Below are 15,548 nucleotides of genomic sequence, written 5' to 3' on the forward strand. Positions count from 1 at the left end.
GTAGGCAGCTGAACAGATCGCAGCTCCCTGCACCACCGGAGATTTGCTGTCCACTGTCCAGGGGGCTCCTGAAAAGGTACCGGGGAAGGGGGGGATGACTTAAAATTTATATATAGGCCGCCACATATAACTAGGCCGTGCCCCATACACGGGTTTGTAAAACCCATGTATAGGCCATGGCCTATATATGGGGAAATACGGTACTCTCTAATTGAAGGGATTGCTACTAGGAAGAGTACTTTGCAAATTAGGAACTTCAGAGCCACTGTATCTAGAGATTCAAAAGGAGATTTCATGAGCAAAGCAAGGACCACATTTAGTTCCCCTGGCACAGGAGAATTCCACAGTGGAGGCTTTACATGAGACAGTAATAGGATCAGAACTAGAGAGCTGCACGGGAACGGGGACGACGGGAATCCCGCGGGACCCGCGGGCATCCCGCGGGTTCCCCCTTTGGGTCACGGGGATCCCGTGGGGACGCCCCTAGGGTCGCGGGGATCCCGTGGAGACGCCCCCTAGGGTCGCGGGGATCCCGTGGGGACGCCTCCGAGGGTCGCGGGGTTCCTGCGGGGCTGGATGTACTCAGTCGCGCGGCTCTTCTCCCTACCTTCTCTGCTTGCAGCACAGAGCCGAACGGAAGTCTTCCCGACGTCAGCGCTGACGTCGGAGGGGAGGGAGGGCTTAAACAAAGCTGGATGTACTCAGTCGCGCGGCTCTTCTCCCTACCTTCTCTGCTTGCAGCACAGAGCCGAACGGAAGTCTTCCCGACGTCAGCGCTGACGTCGGAGGGGAGGGAGGGCTTAAACAAAGCCCTCCCTCCCTCCGACGTCAGCGCTGACGTCGGGAAGACTTCCGTTTGGCTCTGTGCTGCAGGCAGTGAGGTAAGGAGGAGAGTAGCCTCGAGGTTCGAGTGGCTACCAAGGGAGGGGGCGGTCCGCACAGCCGGCCAGGTCCCCTTACTTTTGTGGCACTTCCCCGACCGACCGACCGACAACAGCCCCGGTCCGACAATCCTCCCTGCCCTGTAGCCGCGAATCTAAATTATCTTCTTACAGCAGCTGTAATAAGGTAATTTAGATTCGCAGTTAAGGGCAGGGAGGTTTGTCGGACCGGGGCTGTTGTCAGTCGGTCGGGGAAGTGCCACAAAAGTAAGGGGACCTGGCCGGCTGTACTGCACCCGGGGCGGTAGAGAAGGAGTGGGGAGAAGGACGCTGAAAGGCCATGAGGAAGACGGGAGGAGGGGGGGAAGGACTCTGAAAGCACTTGAAGACAGAGGAGGGAGAAGGACGCTGAAAGCACATGGGGAATACAAAGGGGTGGAGAAGGACGCTGAAAGGCCATGGGAAGGGCGGGGGGGGGGGTGAAGGAATCTGAAAGCACTTGTGGAAGACAGAGGGGGGAGAAGGATGCTGAAAGCACATGGGGAAGACAAAGGGGTGGAGAAGGACGCTGAAAGGACATGGGGAAGACAAAGGGGTGGAGAAGGACGCTGAAAGGCCATGGGAAGGGCAGGGGGGGGGGTAGGACTCTGAAAGCACTTGTGGAAGACAGAGGGGGGAGAAGGATGCTGAAAGCACATGGGGAAGACAAAGGGGTGGAGAAGGACGCTGAAAGGACATGGGGAAGACGGGGGGTGGGTGGAGAAGGACGCTGAAAGGCCATGGGGAAGACAGAGAGGGAGAAGGACGCTGAAAGGACATGGGGAAGCAGAGGGGGGAGAAGGACACTGAAAGCACATGTGGAAGACAGAGGGGGGAGAAGGACGCTGACAGGACATGGGGAAGATGGGGGGGAGAAGGACGCTGAAAGGAAATGGGGAAGAGAGAGTAGGGAGAAGACACTGGCAGGGAAGAAGACAGATGCCAGACTATGGGGGAGCGGAGAGAAGAAGATGGGTGCCAGACCAATTTGGAAGGGGGAAGAAAGGGAGAGGCACAGTAACAGAGCAAATGGAAGATGCAGAAGGAAGAGAGACAGTGGATGGAAGGAATTGAATGAGAACATGAGGAAAGCAGAAACCAGGCAACAAAGGTAGGAAAAGAATTATATTTCTTTTTTTTTATTTTGCTTCAGGATAAAGTAGTATATTAGTTGTGTTGATAAAAATTTATAAACATTAGAGGCTCTGGTAGAAACCCATTTGCAAAGTATGTATTCTTCCCAATTAATATTTTCAAATTAATAAAGTCTTTTTGCTTATTTGTAAATGGGTTTCTACCAGAGCCTTTAATTCAGTAGCATAATTAAATGAAATAACTATTTCTGAAGTTTATATGGACGGGCGGGGACGGAGGGGATTCCTCGCGGGGACGGGTGGGGACGGAGGGGATTCCTCGCGGGGACGGGTGGGGACGGAGGGATTCCTCACGGGGACGGGTGGGGACGGAGGGATTCCTCACGGGGACGGGTGGGGACGGGTGGGACTTTGGCGGGGACGGGTGGGGACGGGTGGGATTTCTGTCCCCGCGCAACTCTCTAATCAGAACCAGATTATTTTGCATTCTGTACTTACTTGCAAAGAATTGAATATTGCAAACATATACTGAAATATTATTGCATGATCGTTAACTGCAAGAACCCCAAAGATCCACGAGCTTCCCAAAATTGGCAACAACACAGCAACTGCTTTTGCCGTCAACCTACAAAAACACACACACAAAAAAATAGATCAATCCATTTTGAAAACAATCACTATAAAACCTACGATCCAACAAAAGTTACACTACTACCATTTTTTAATAGGTTACAGAACACGAAAGTTCATGTCAAGGCGAAAACTCTGCGCAAGAAAAAAGAAAGGAGTCATACTCTATACTAAGGGGGGACGTGATCATTGGAGGCTACCATTTTGCAGTTAAGCCCAGTTTTTAGTAACTAGGGGGTCCTTTTACTAAGGCGCGCTAGCCGTTTTAGCGCATGCTAAACACTAAGGCGTCCATTATCGTCTATGGACGCATTAGTGTTTAGCACGCGCTAATATTTAGCATGCGCTAAAACGGCAGGCGCGCCTTAGTAAAAGCACCCCTAGATCTCATTGCATAAAATGGGATTTGCGGTAAAATATGTCTTAACAGTAACCCAAGTTGATAACTTCCCCTCCTTAGTGTGAAGAGTTGCAGTCTCTGGTCACTAGAGCTGATATTGTGATGTCATACTGCCTCATTCCACCAATAGCTAGCCTCATCAGTGATGTCACAATGACTCTGACTGCCCTATATTTGACTCACTGTTGTTACGTGGAGCAGTGATTTTGATTTCCAGATATATTTCTTTTTTCTTTAATTAAGGGGGAAGATGTCAACATGGGTTATCATAAAGACATGTTATTTTTCTATTAACCCCAGTTATTAGTAACTAGGCTTCATTGCATACTAAAATAGTATGTCTTAACAGTAGCCAACATTGATAGCTTCCCCTTCTTAGTGTGAAGAGTTGCAGTCTCTGGTAATCAAAGCCAACTTCATCAGTGATGTTACCAGTGATGTAGCAAGGGCGAGAGGTGCCCGGGGCAGTGGCGCCCCTCCCCTGTCCTCGTCTCCGCTCCCCCCCCCCCCCCACCGGCCGCACACACCTCTAGTTGTTCACCACCATGAGCAACAAGAACTTCAACATGCTCCTCGTGGCACCCGGAAGTGACGTCAGTGGGAGAGACGACGGGGTTGCGAGGAGCATGTTAAAGTTGTTGCTCGTGGCGGTGAGCAACTAGAGGGAAGGGAAGGGGGATGCACACATGGCGAGAGGAGGAGTGGGAAGAGGGGGTGGAGAGTAGGAAGGTGCCGGCACCCCCACTCACATGGCGCCCGGGGTGGACCACTCTTCCCGACCCTTCCCACGCCACTGAATGTCACCATGGCTTGACTGCCCTAAACTTGGCTCACTTTTATTACATAAAGCAGTAGTTTTGATTTCTAGAGACATTTCTTTTTTCTTTAATTATTGGGAAAGCTATCAATGTCAGCTACCATAAAGACATGTTATTTTACAGGGAACCCCAGTTCTTAGTAACTAGGCTTTATTGCATAAAATGGGATTTGTGCTAAAATAGCACAAGTTACTGGTAAAATAACACCTCTTAACAGTAGACCACATGGATAACTTCCTCCATAAGCCAAAATCTCCTGTTGCCTTAGCCATAGGAATTGGTCCCCTGTAAAATGGCCTAAGTATGAAACGCCTCCAAATTTTGAGTTTTGCTCTTGAGAAATGAGGCAGAACTGTACAAAATCTCATTTAAACAAATGGCTATGATTTTGGGAACTTGCAAGTTCACGAGTTCCTTGCAAGATCATGGCTCCGCAAGGGGCAGAAGCGAAGAAAAATCGCTCGTGCCCCGCTTCACTGCTAGACAACCAGTGTTCAAAAGGTATGTTGTAGAGGGGTCCTGGAGGTGGGATTGAAACGGGGTGGTTAACAGTTGGACGGAAGAGGATGTGGGAAGGATTGTTCCTATCCCGGCTCACCATTGAACCACCAGGGCTTAATGGAGGCCTGCAATGGTCATTGGAGGCTGGGTGTAGAGCTGAGCAAGAAGGGAAGGAGGGAGGGAGGGAAGGAAGGAGGGAGGGAGGGAAGGAAGAAGGGAAGGAGGGCTGTTTATATTCGAGTGAACCTTTTCCCCCCTTTTTTTTGGAGGGGGGAGTTTACCTTGGTTTATAATCGGATCGGTTTGTATTCGAGTATATACAGTAACTACCGTAGTTCATTAAGCAATTAAATTATATACGCCCAAAATTGCACATACAATTTTGAGCGCTATATATAGAATTAAGGGTGTTAGCTTCTTTTACCCTTGGTGCATGAGAAACATTGACAGTTCCAGGGAGGTGGTGGAATCCTATCACCTGCTAGCAAAGGAAGCATCTCGAACCTGACTGTGTTCTGTAGTATCAGATAGGCTAAGCTCATGCTTGAATGGCAGGGTGATATATTAGTCATAGTTATATATTAGATATAAGCACTTATTTTATAATCACTTTTTGCAGTATTATGTAATAGAACACAGTGTTAAATGCTCAGCGATATCACAGTCTGTTCTGTTCCTGTATGGAGATTTCTATTCATTCAAGTCATTGAATGTTCCAATGCATTTCCTATTAAGGGGCTACATTTGTATGATGCTGACATTCTGTGTCATATCTGTTATTAGAATGTTCCTCCATGCTGCCTAATATGATTTATCATTTGTACCCTTCTGACATTTTACTGCAGTTGCTCAGGACAGATTGCACTGGGAGATACTCACTATGGCCACCCTTGCCAGAACACCTGTGGTATTGCCCTATTGTTTATTCAAGCTTATATTCCACTACTAAAGACTAGAATAGTCAAATCTGAGCGGTTTACATTAGCTTTTTCAATGGTGTAACAAAACAGAGTAATTACATGGGCTATTGACATGGTGTTACAATTCATCTTCCTGAACTAATCACATTCATCCTATGCCTATCCACACAGCCCTCTCAAACCATATATAAACCAAACTAAAATCTAACTACAATTAGAATATAAACATAAGATATAAAATATATTAAAAATATATATTAATATGAAATATGAAATACATCCCAAAAATAAAAGCGAACACAACATAACAAATTAAACCAAGTCCTACTACAGCAAAAACCAAAAGGTAAAAATTAAAGAAAGTCAAATAAAATAAAAATAAAATACTGTAGCATTTATGATAGTATTAATGAGTATTATTTGTATTATATTGTTTCTTTATTATCTTTTATGTATTTACATAAGAAATTTAAGTTTTGATGCATTGTATTGTAGTTTATGGAAATTTTAATAAAAATTATTGAACTAAAAAAAAATTAACAATAAAATAATCAGTTTTAAAGTCACTGTCCACAAGAACATAAGCATTGCCTCTGCCGGGTCAGACCAGGGGTCCATCATGCCCAGCAGTCCACTCCTGCGGTGGCCCCCCAGGTCCATAACCTGTAAGTGATCCTTTACCTAAACCTTTTATTCCCTAATCATTTAATATTCTGTATAGTAACCCTCTATCTATACCCTTCAATCCCCTTCTCCTTCAGGAAATCATCCAATCCCTTTTTGAAACCCAATATCGTACTCTGTCCTACCACCTCCACTGGAAGCGCATTCCAGGTGTCCACCACCCTCTGAGTGAAGAAGAACTTCCTAGCATTTGTTCTGAATCTGTCTCTTTTCAATTTTTCTGAATGCCCTCTTATTTTTGTTTTCCCTGCTGTCTGAAGAATCTGTCCCTCTCTACCTTCTCTATGCCTTTCATGATCTTATAAGTCTCTATCATGTCCCCTCTAAGTCTCCGCTTTTCCAGAGGAAAGAGCCCTAGTTTCTCAGCATATGAAAGGTTTTCTATGCCTTTTATCATCCTTGTTGCTATTTTCTGGACCCTCTCAAGCATCGCCATATCCTTCTTAAGGTACGGCGACCAGTATTGGATGCAGTACTCCAGATGCGGGCGCACCATCGCCCGATACAGTGGCAGGATAACTTCCTTCGTTCTGGTAGTGATACCTTTTTTGATAATGCCCAACATTCTGTTCACCTTAAATCTTCCTCTTCAGGTTACTTCAGGACATGAGCTGGTCCCCACAACGCCATCTGGACAGCGCCACTCCGCACCAGGATTTCATCTCCAGCCCATCGCAAACAGGGCCTGCCACAAGACACAGTCTTCGCGATCCAGCCAGCCCAAAGACGGAAATGGTCAGCTGGAAGGAGCAGAATACAGCCAGCACTACACAGGTTGCCCTGGCCCGAAGTTTTCATAATGCAGGCATGGTGGGCCCACCACAAAACGTAGCTTTTGATATCCAGCCGGCCCGAAGATAAAGAAGGAAACGCTGGAATGAATGCGGATACAGCCGGCACAAAGCAGGAGACACTAACATGAAGCTCTACAGATAGGCATTCAAAAAGTTTTCATTTTGTGTCGGTTAGGGGAATGTTTGTTTTGTTTAGGAGTTCCTCCCTTTTGTTTGTCATTATGGGAGACAACACAAAACAAAATTTCTTGGGCTTCATTCCTGCTCTCCCCCCACCCCCAACCTTCCTGGTGGTCCTTTATCCCTGTAGCCCACTGGGCCTACCTAAATCCCTGGTTGAAAGGTCATAGCCAGCATATTGGATGTGGCTGTGGCCCTGGACAGGAGTGAATGGACCCTCTCTGGTCCACCAGAGATTCAAGTAGGCCCAGGAAGCCTTAAAGAAGTGTGTGTGGTGGTGGAGGGGGCTGTGGATTGCAAAGAAGTGGCCTGTCAGTGGCAAATGAAATCCTGCTCATTTTTATTTGTCAATAACAGGAAATGACAGAGGAAAATGCCATTGATGGCTGCATCTCCACTAACGACTAAGGGACCACCTTACTAGTTTTGTAACTAAGGAGTGGGAGGGAGGAGGAAAAGGAGTTTTTAAAAAAACTAACAATATTTTGACTTTGTGATTTCTTTCCTAGAGAACTTTTGTTTACATCACCAGCTTTCAGTAAGGCTACAACATGGCTATGGCCTTTGAGCTTGTATGGTCTGACAAATAATATGACTGGGCAGACTTTCATTCCAAATAAAATCAGGAACTCAGGGTACAGTAGTTCAAGTGTACTAACCTCTGCAAATGAAACATCAGCTTCAATTATATCTACAACCACCAAAATGTCAGCACTGAATTACTGTTGAAGGCAGTACACTAGTGGCATATGGTGATATAAACAAAATGTTTTTAATACAAATTTAGAAGGTCAGAAAGAGTAACAAATTTGTCCTATTGATATACATTAACAAATACCTATCTTTAAGAAGCCTCCTATTGCACTTATCATGTTTTGTTTTTTATTACCACATAATAAATATATTTATATCACACTGATATAAATAACATATTACCAAACCACACTCTCTGTGAACAAATCACACTACACAACTGTTTTCTTTATAAAATAGCTCAACAGGAAAATCCCATTGGGCCAGAAAACCTGAACTGGAGCAAAGCCTTTTCAGTTTCAGTTCCTTTCAATACCACATTGCCTAAATTTTTAAAATTATCACACGTTCTCTTGCTGTATTGTAAATTGTTACCACAGTCTCATGTTGCTCAACCACAATGATTATAGTTTATGCTTTTTGATATCAACACTGGACTCTACAATCATGTTGTTCAGACGGCCAACACAGGGCTGTGTTTCGCTGGATCAGCGTCTTCAGGAGCCACAACTGCTTCAGATTTTCACTGAGTTATTTCACCCAATGGGACATTCCTGTTGAGCTATTTTATAAAGAAAACAGTTTTATAGTGTGATTTGTTCACAGAGAGTGTGGTTTGGTAATATGTAGGATAAATATATTTATTATGTGGTAATAAAAAACAAAGCGTGATAAGTGCAATAGAAGGCTTCTTAAAGAAAGTAGGTATTTGTTGAGTTAGCTGAAGCCATTTTAAGTGATTTCAAGCCCTGTTTGTACTAATTGATATACATTAGAGATATCTTTGAAACCAGGCATAAAAGGGATAACTTGCATAGAAAGGTAGTTACAACCCTAAAAATAATAAAGCATAGAAGGAGATAGGCTGTATAACCCTAATGGGCCATGCTAAGAACATAAGAATAGCCTTACTGGGTCAGACCAAAGATCCATCAAGCTCAATAGCCCATTCTCACGGTGGACAATCCAGGTCACTAGTACCTGGTAACAACGCGAAGAGTAGCAACATTCCATGCTACCGATCCAGAGCAAGCAGTTGCTTGCCCCATGCCTTTCTCAATAACAGACTATGGCCTTTTCTTCCAGGAAATTGTCCAAAAGCTTCTTAAAACCAGCCACACTATCCGCTTCTACCACAACCTCTGGCAGAGCTTAACTAGTCTCTGAGTGAAAAAATATTTCCTCCTATTGGTTTTAAAAGTATTTCCCTGTAACTTCATCAAGTGTCCCTTAGTCTTTGTCATTTTTGACGGAGTGAAAAATCTATCCACTTGTACCCGCTCTACTCCACTCAGGATTTTGTAGACTTCAATCATATCTCCCCTCAGCCATCTCTTTTCCAAGCAGAAGAGCCTAACCTTTTTAATCTTAACCTCATACAAGAGGAGCTCCATCCCCTTTATCATCTTGGCCATTCTTCTTTGAACCTTTTCTAGTGCCGCTATATCTTTCTTGAGATAAGGAGACCAGAATTGAACACAATACTCGAGGTGAGGTCTCACCTTTCATTCCCCTTCCCCTCCCCACCCAACTAGTGACTTGTTTACAAAAGTTCTATGCTAGGATTGTGTTCATCATACAACATCTTTGACATAAACTTGAAAATGTAGCCATGACTATTCATTAGAATACCCACTGCAAGTCAGCTAGTAACTGAGTAACTCTCATTCATGGACAAAACAAATATTTAGATTCCAGTCTTAGCTTACGCACTGCAGCCCTGGCTATGCATGCTAAAGAACCCCAAAACGTCACTAGCATGGACGCATGTGTAAGCAAAGTATATCATATGAAAATTAGGTTTTAGCATGTACAGTGGAAATTCCATAGGAGGGCATCAATGGGAACTCCACTAACTTGGAACATGAGGATGTTACTTGGCCAGACTTATGTCGCTATCCTGCAAACAGGATGGTAGGATAGGCTGGAGAGAGCTTGAACGGCAACTTCAGCATTTGGAACCTAGGACAATACCAGACTTTACAGTCTACGGCCCAGAAATATCAAATAAGAGACAAGTTAATTTAATCATTAATTTTTAATGGATATAACTAATGGGCAGACTGGATGGACCGTTCAGGTCTTTATCTGCCATCATTTACTCTGTTACTGTCACATTCTGTTTAATGAATGCTTGCTAAAGATTACAATTTATTTTATTTATTATTTATTTAAAAAGCTTATAGCCTGCCTATAACTAATCAGGTTCCAACTGCTCTGGAGCAAGTAGTGTTCACAGCTCCTGGGAAGGAGGGAAGACTTAACCAGTTAAATGCTGCTGAAATTCACAGTGCCTAGCTCAATGCCAGCTATGTTGGGGCATTCCATGGGCAGAGTCGGCACTTGGCCAGTTAAGGGCTGATATTCAGCCCTTAAGCGGCCAGGTTTAGCGCATAAATGGAACCACCTAAAAGTCCTATCTTTATATGCTAATCCATGGCTACTTAAGGGCTGAATATTGACTTGTGCAGCTATGTGTTAGCTGGATCAAAAATAACCAGATATTCAAAGCCGAAGCCCAGACAGGGCCTAGCTTTGAATATCCGGGAATAACTCCACCATCAGTCAGCAAAGTGCTTACCTCCAAAGACTGAATATTGACTTCTTCATTAACAGAATACTGTAAATTACGCACATCAATATCATATTTAGGTGCTAACATTTATGCCACTCATAGACCTCGTGTAACTGTTAGCTCCTAAACCTTGGTGTGCAGCTACCATTATGGAACTGGCGCTCATCATGTGCCATCGGCATGCCTAATAAAAGGCACCCAGTTAAATTAATTTATTTAAATTGCTGTATATTAGAATCACCCCTAATTCTTTATAGGATTTTTCACATATAAAGGACTTTTTATTCACATAAAAGAGCATTTTAAAAATGTACCCCAAGGTTACACATGTGAAAATACACATGGTGTGCAGTGGCGTACCTAGCTTGGTTGCCACCCTCTTCCAGGCACATCACCCCCACTGCATGCAGTACTTGGGTCCAGCAAGGAGTCGCAGTGTCAGTGACCAGGTGCACAGTTGTTGGTTCTGCCTGCCCCTCTCCCCCTGCCCCCTTTGACAGTAACTTCCTGTTCCAGGGCAGGGGATCGGCAGAACCGACAGCCACATGCCTATACACTGTGGCTCCATGACTGCTCGCTGCATCCTCTTGTTGTCTTTACCTAGGTCAGATCATACCCACTGCCCTGCTCTTGGTACGCCACTGATGGAGACAGCATATATTTTTATGCATCTCTTGTGTAGGAGTTTAGGGCTGGGGCTTGGGCAGAGTGTAGGCAGACTTGCAATTTACACGCAAATGTCGGCAGCTTCAATGTACAATTTCTTCCGATTTATCCCTACACGTAGGTGTTTATTTTAGGAGCACTATTTTTGTTTTGGACATCTGAAAATTGGCATTTATGGGGAATTCATCATTGGGTGCTGTGTTAGCGCATGCTAAACACTAAAGACATCCATTTTATTCCTATAGGCATCTTTAGCATTTAGGCCTAAATTCTCTATTACTGCGTTTAATTTAGGCGTGCTTTGGACGTCGGATATAATTGAATAATCACGGAGTTAAGGGTCTTAATTAATGTTAATTGGGTAATGAACGACACATAGACGTCCCTAGGTAGTACATAACGAACTAACGTCTATCGAAAGCATAGTCCCGTCTGCAGCTCTGGACGTGGGCGTTCCGTGGGCGTTCCGTGGGCGTGCCACGTGGGGACGCTGGATAGGCGCTACCTGGGCGAACCTGTGCGTCTAAATCTCGTGAATTATGTAGACGTAAGAAACCCTGGTCTAACTTGGATTTCAATGCCGTTTCAACTATCGTAATTGCGGCTCTTTGTTACACGCGAGGCAGACGTCCACTGTGTTTTTTCATCAATAATTCCAATAGTGAATTTCAATAGGTAGTTTTCATATTTTCTCTGTCCTAATAAATATAATGACACCATAACAATGGAACACATTATATTGCATGGATAACAAACCACATTTCAGCCCAAACCATAATATAATTTTTACATGGCTTTTACATCCCCCTTTTTTGTCTCAACAAACAGCAGTGCAATCGGCTCTCTTTTGAAAGCAAAGAAAAACCAGCACACATTATCAGCACTTAAAAAGAGAATAAACAGATACACACCTTAACATTCCAGCTTCCCTCATTGCAAAATGGAGGTGTTCAGTTGCACAAAACTGACCTCATTGTGACCTCATCAATCTGCATCTTCCAAAGTAATATGCCACAATTAAAAGATGTGGTGGGTGTTGAACCCACAACCTCTGGATGTTAGCAGCAAAGGCTGGGCTCCTAACCGATAGAGCTACAGCTGCTTGACTGAGCTGTCTGTGCTTCATTAGGTATCATATCAGGATGAACTCAAATAAGTTTAAGCAAAGGAATGCTTAAAGATTTGGAACGTTTTCAAGTAGAAAACAAATATGAAATATGTATTAAAGAATTGCAGCACAAAGAACGCCTAAACGGAACAGATTATTTACAGTCCTATATATGCATTAGTACAGTGCTTAAAATGAAGATTAGCGTGTGAGAAAAACGGAGCTCCACCTCACATGCATTCAAGCACACTTGGGAATATGGGTTTGGGGCTCAAGGAAAGCAGCGCTTTTAACCATTGAGCTACCACTTGTTTTGTCTCAGCCTACTATGACATTATAGCTAAACTCCTTTTCCCTTAGCACTTCACTAAGATATGATATGACAAGGGAGCCAGAGGCATTGTAGCTGTGGGTCAGTGAGGAAAGGCACTCTCTACCAATCTTCCGGGCTTTGAGGGTTCAAATCCCAGCCTGTATTTTACTTGTGGCGTATCTGCCTTCCAGGTGCACTTTGATGATGCTTTCCACTTCTTATAGGAGTTGAATATAACATTTCTCCATTTAAACATGGCATACTTTGTTAGTTTTTATCGTGGTAAAGTATACATTTCTGAAATGGTGAAGAAACAATAAGCGGTATAAGCAAATCCAAACTGCTGTAAGCACAAGAAAGCATGTGTAGCTCAACATGCTAATGCTCCTCTTCTGAGCTCTGACCTCTGAAACTCCCCGGTTCGACTCCCACCTTTGCTCATTTTAATAAGGTCCTAGTTTTTTCCTATTAGATCTTATAACATTTCCCTTTGCAGGCAAACCTATTTTCAACTTACCATGGCTCGGACATCCTACGCAGTGATGAGAGCACATTAACCAGGCGATCCACAAATGTCATCTTGCTGTCAGAGGAAAGGTTTCTCTCATCACTGCGTAGGATGTCCGAGCCATGGTAAGTTGAAAATAGGTTTGCCTGCAAAGGGAAATGTTATAAGATCTAATAGGAAAAAACTAGGACCTTATTAAAATGAGCAAAGGTGGGAGTCGAACCGGGGAGTTTCAGAGGTCAGAGCTCAGAAGAGGAGCATTAGCATGTTGAGCTACACATGCTTTCTTGTGCTTACAGCAGTTTGGATTTGCTTATACCGCTTATTGTTTCTTCACCATTTCAGAAATGTATACTTTACCACGATAAAAACTAACAAAGTATGCCATGTTTAAATGGAGAAATGTTATATTCAACTCCTATAAGAAGTGGAAAGCATCATCAAAGTGCACCTGGAAGGCAGATACGCCACAAGTAAAATACAGGCTGGGATTTGAACCCTCAAAGCCCGGAAGTTTGGTAGAGAGTGCCTTTCCTCACTGACCCACAGCTACAATGCCTCTGGCTCCCTTGTCATATCATATCTTAGTGAAGTGCTAAGGGAAAAGGAGTTTAGCTATAATGTCATAGTAGGCTGAGACAAAACAAGTGGTAGCTCAATGGTTAAAAGCGCTGCTTTCCTTGAGCCCCAAACCCATATTCCCAAGTGTGCTTGAATGCATGTGAGGTGGAGCTCTGTTTTTCTCACACGCTAATCTTCATTTTAAGCACTGTACTAATGCATATATAGGACTGTAAATAATCTGTTCCGTTTAGGCGTTCTTTGTGCTGCAATTCTTTAATACATATTTCATATTTGTTTTCTACTTGAAAACGTTCCAAATCTTTAAGCATTCCTTTGCTTAAACTTATTTGAGTTCATCCTGATATGATACCTAATGAAGCACAGACAGCTCAGTCAAGCAGCTGTAGCTCTATCGGTTAGGAGCCCAGCCTTTGCTGCTAACATCCAGTGGTTGTGGGTTCAACACCCACCACATCTTTTAATTGTGGCATATTACTTTGGAAGATGCAGATTGATGAGGTCACAATGAGGTCAGTTTTGTGCAACTGAACACCTCCATTTTGCAATGAGGGAAGCTGGAATGTTAAGGTGTGTATCTGTTTATTCTCTTTTTAAGTGCTGATAATGTGTGCTGGTTTTTCTTTGCTTTCAAAAGAGAGCCGATTGCACTGCTGTTTGTTGTTCACTTTTGTTTCCTGGCATCCTAACAGTTCTCAGAAGTGGTGGAATTTGCTGTTTCTCCTCAGCATTCTGCAGCCACAGGTGCATGAGATATTTTCATTTGCTCCTAACTGCAAGCCATTCTAGTAGGAATGTGTTTCTTTTGATGCAATATAGGCATTGGGCAACAGCTATGAGTTAAATCAAACTTCAGAGGGCTTGGACAGGTGTTGAAGAATGATCCAGTTAGGGGGGGGAGGGTGTTCAGCATGAGAGAGAACAGGTTGCATTAAATATTAGACAATGGGCTGCACATAATAAAAGCTGAAGCAAAATATTGATATGTAAAGGCAAGGCTAAAGAGTTACCAGGTGTCCTGGCTGAGAAATGAATATAAACTATTTGCTAACCTTACTCAAGACTTGAACCCCCTGATGTATGGAAGATGAAAAGCAATGCATTAAGGCATAGAGCTATAGAGGTAACATTGTTTAGAACATAGAGCTTAGAGATGTGAAGGAAATTACTACAATGTCACTACAGATGTATATTGCAAAACCACATCCAATGCACATCCAATTAGATTTGAATCCTAACGGTTCCTATGACGTCAGTCGCTAATTAGGCGTGCTTAGTATATAGAAAGCTTTGGCACAGCCATTTTGCCTATGTAAGACCCCCTCATGTGAGTTTGTGTTTGTGATGTTCCGTTTCCTCAATTATGAAACTTTGTGCTATGACTTGCCTGTTCTCCTTTATACTCCCTTCTGCCTTTGACACTCCTCCCCACCCCCATTATCTGTATTTCCTTAGTTTATGGATTTTTCTGGGTGTTGGTGTGAGGGATTGTTGGGGACTTAAATTTTGTGTTAAGTGTGGAGGGGAATAAATTGTTAGGGAAAAGAAGGGGCCAGGTCAGGTTACACACAGATGCCCACACCCACCACTCTCCCTGCTTTCATAATGTCATTGTCTGCCCCACCTCCATTTTCCATATCTGCAACTCTCCATGCAAGAAATTCGATTTTCGCTTTGAAGCCATGTTGCAAGGTGTAGCCATCTTTTCAGGCTACTTGTAGAACACGTTCAAACACACCCCCTGTACAACAACCAATGAGGTGTGATGGGCGTGGTTAGGAAGCGGGCTAAGGAACCGCACCCGAACGGCGCCCAATAGGCATAGAGAAAGTTTTCCTGCTATGATGACGTCACACGCTACATAGGCGTGCATGGGTATAAGAAGGTCCAGGTGAGCAGTGTTTCCTTTCTATTCTATCCTATTGCTTATGCAGATGTTTGAGACTTTACTCTGTCTTAGTCTTTTACATTTCTTTCCCTATCTCTGCCTCCCATTTCCCTCTATTCCACAGAGCCATTAATACTGGCCATTCTAATATGTTGTTTTATCTTTTCTAGAAGCAGCTCAGATAGTAAGTCCAGGTGAGAATGATATTTTGTAA

The 15,548-nt window shown here is 43.7% G+C and overlaps 1 protein-coding gene across 5 annotated transcripts in view; it reads right to left on the reverse strand.

Moving 5' to 3' along the window:
• Positions 1–15,548, reverse strand: part of ADGRD1 (adhesion G protein-coupled receptor D1) — a 458,034-nt gene that overhangs the window by 19,594 nt on the left and 422,892 nt on the right. For all 5 annotated transcript variants that reach the window (XM_033956796.1, XM_033956795.1, XM_033956799.1 and 2 more), the window contains one exon: positions 2,513–2,639. In XM_033956796.1, the coding sequence (XP_033812687.1) occupies positions 2,513–2,639 (127 nt within the window). The remainder of the gene's footprint in view (positions 1–2,512; positions 2,640–15,548) is intronic.

Source organism: Geotrypetes seraphini, chromosome 8 (genome assembly GCF_902459505.1).
Source record: "Geotrypetes seraphini chromosome 8, aGeoSer1.1, whole genome shotgun sequence".
In the NCBI taxonomy this organism is placed as follows: Eukaryota; Metazoa; Chordata; class Amphibia; order Gymnophiona; family Dermophiidae; genus Geotrypetes; species Geotrypetes seraphini.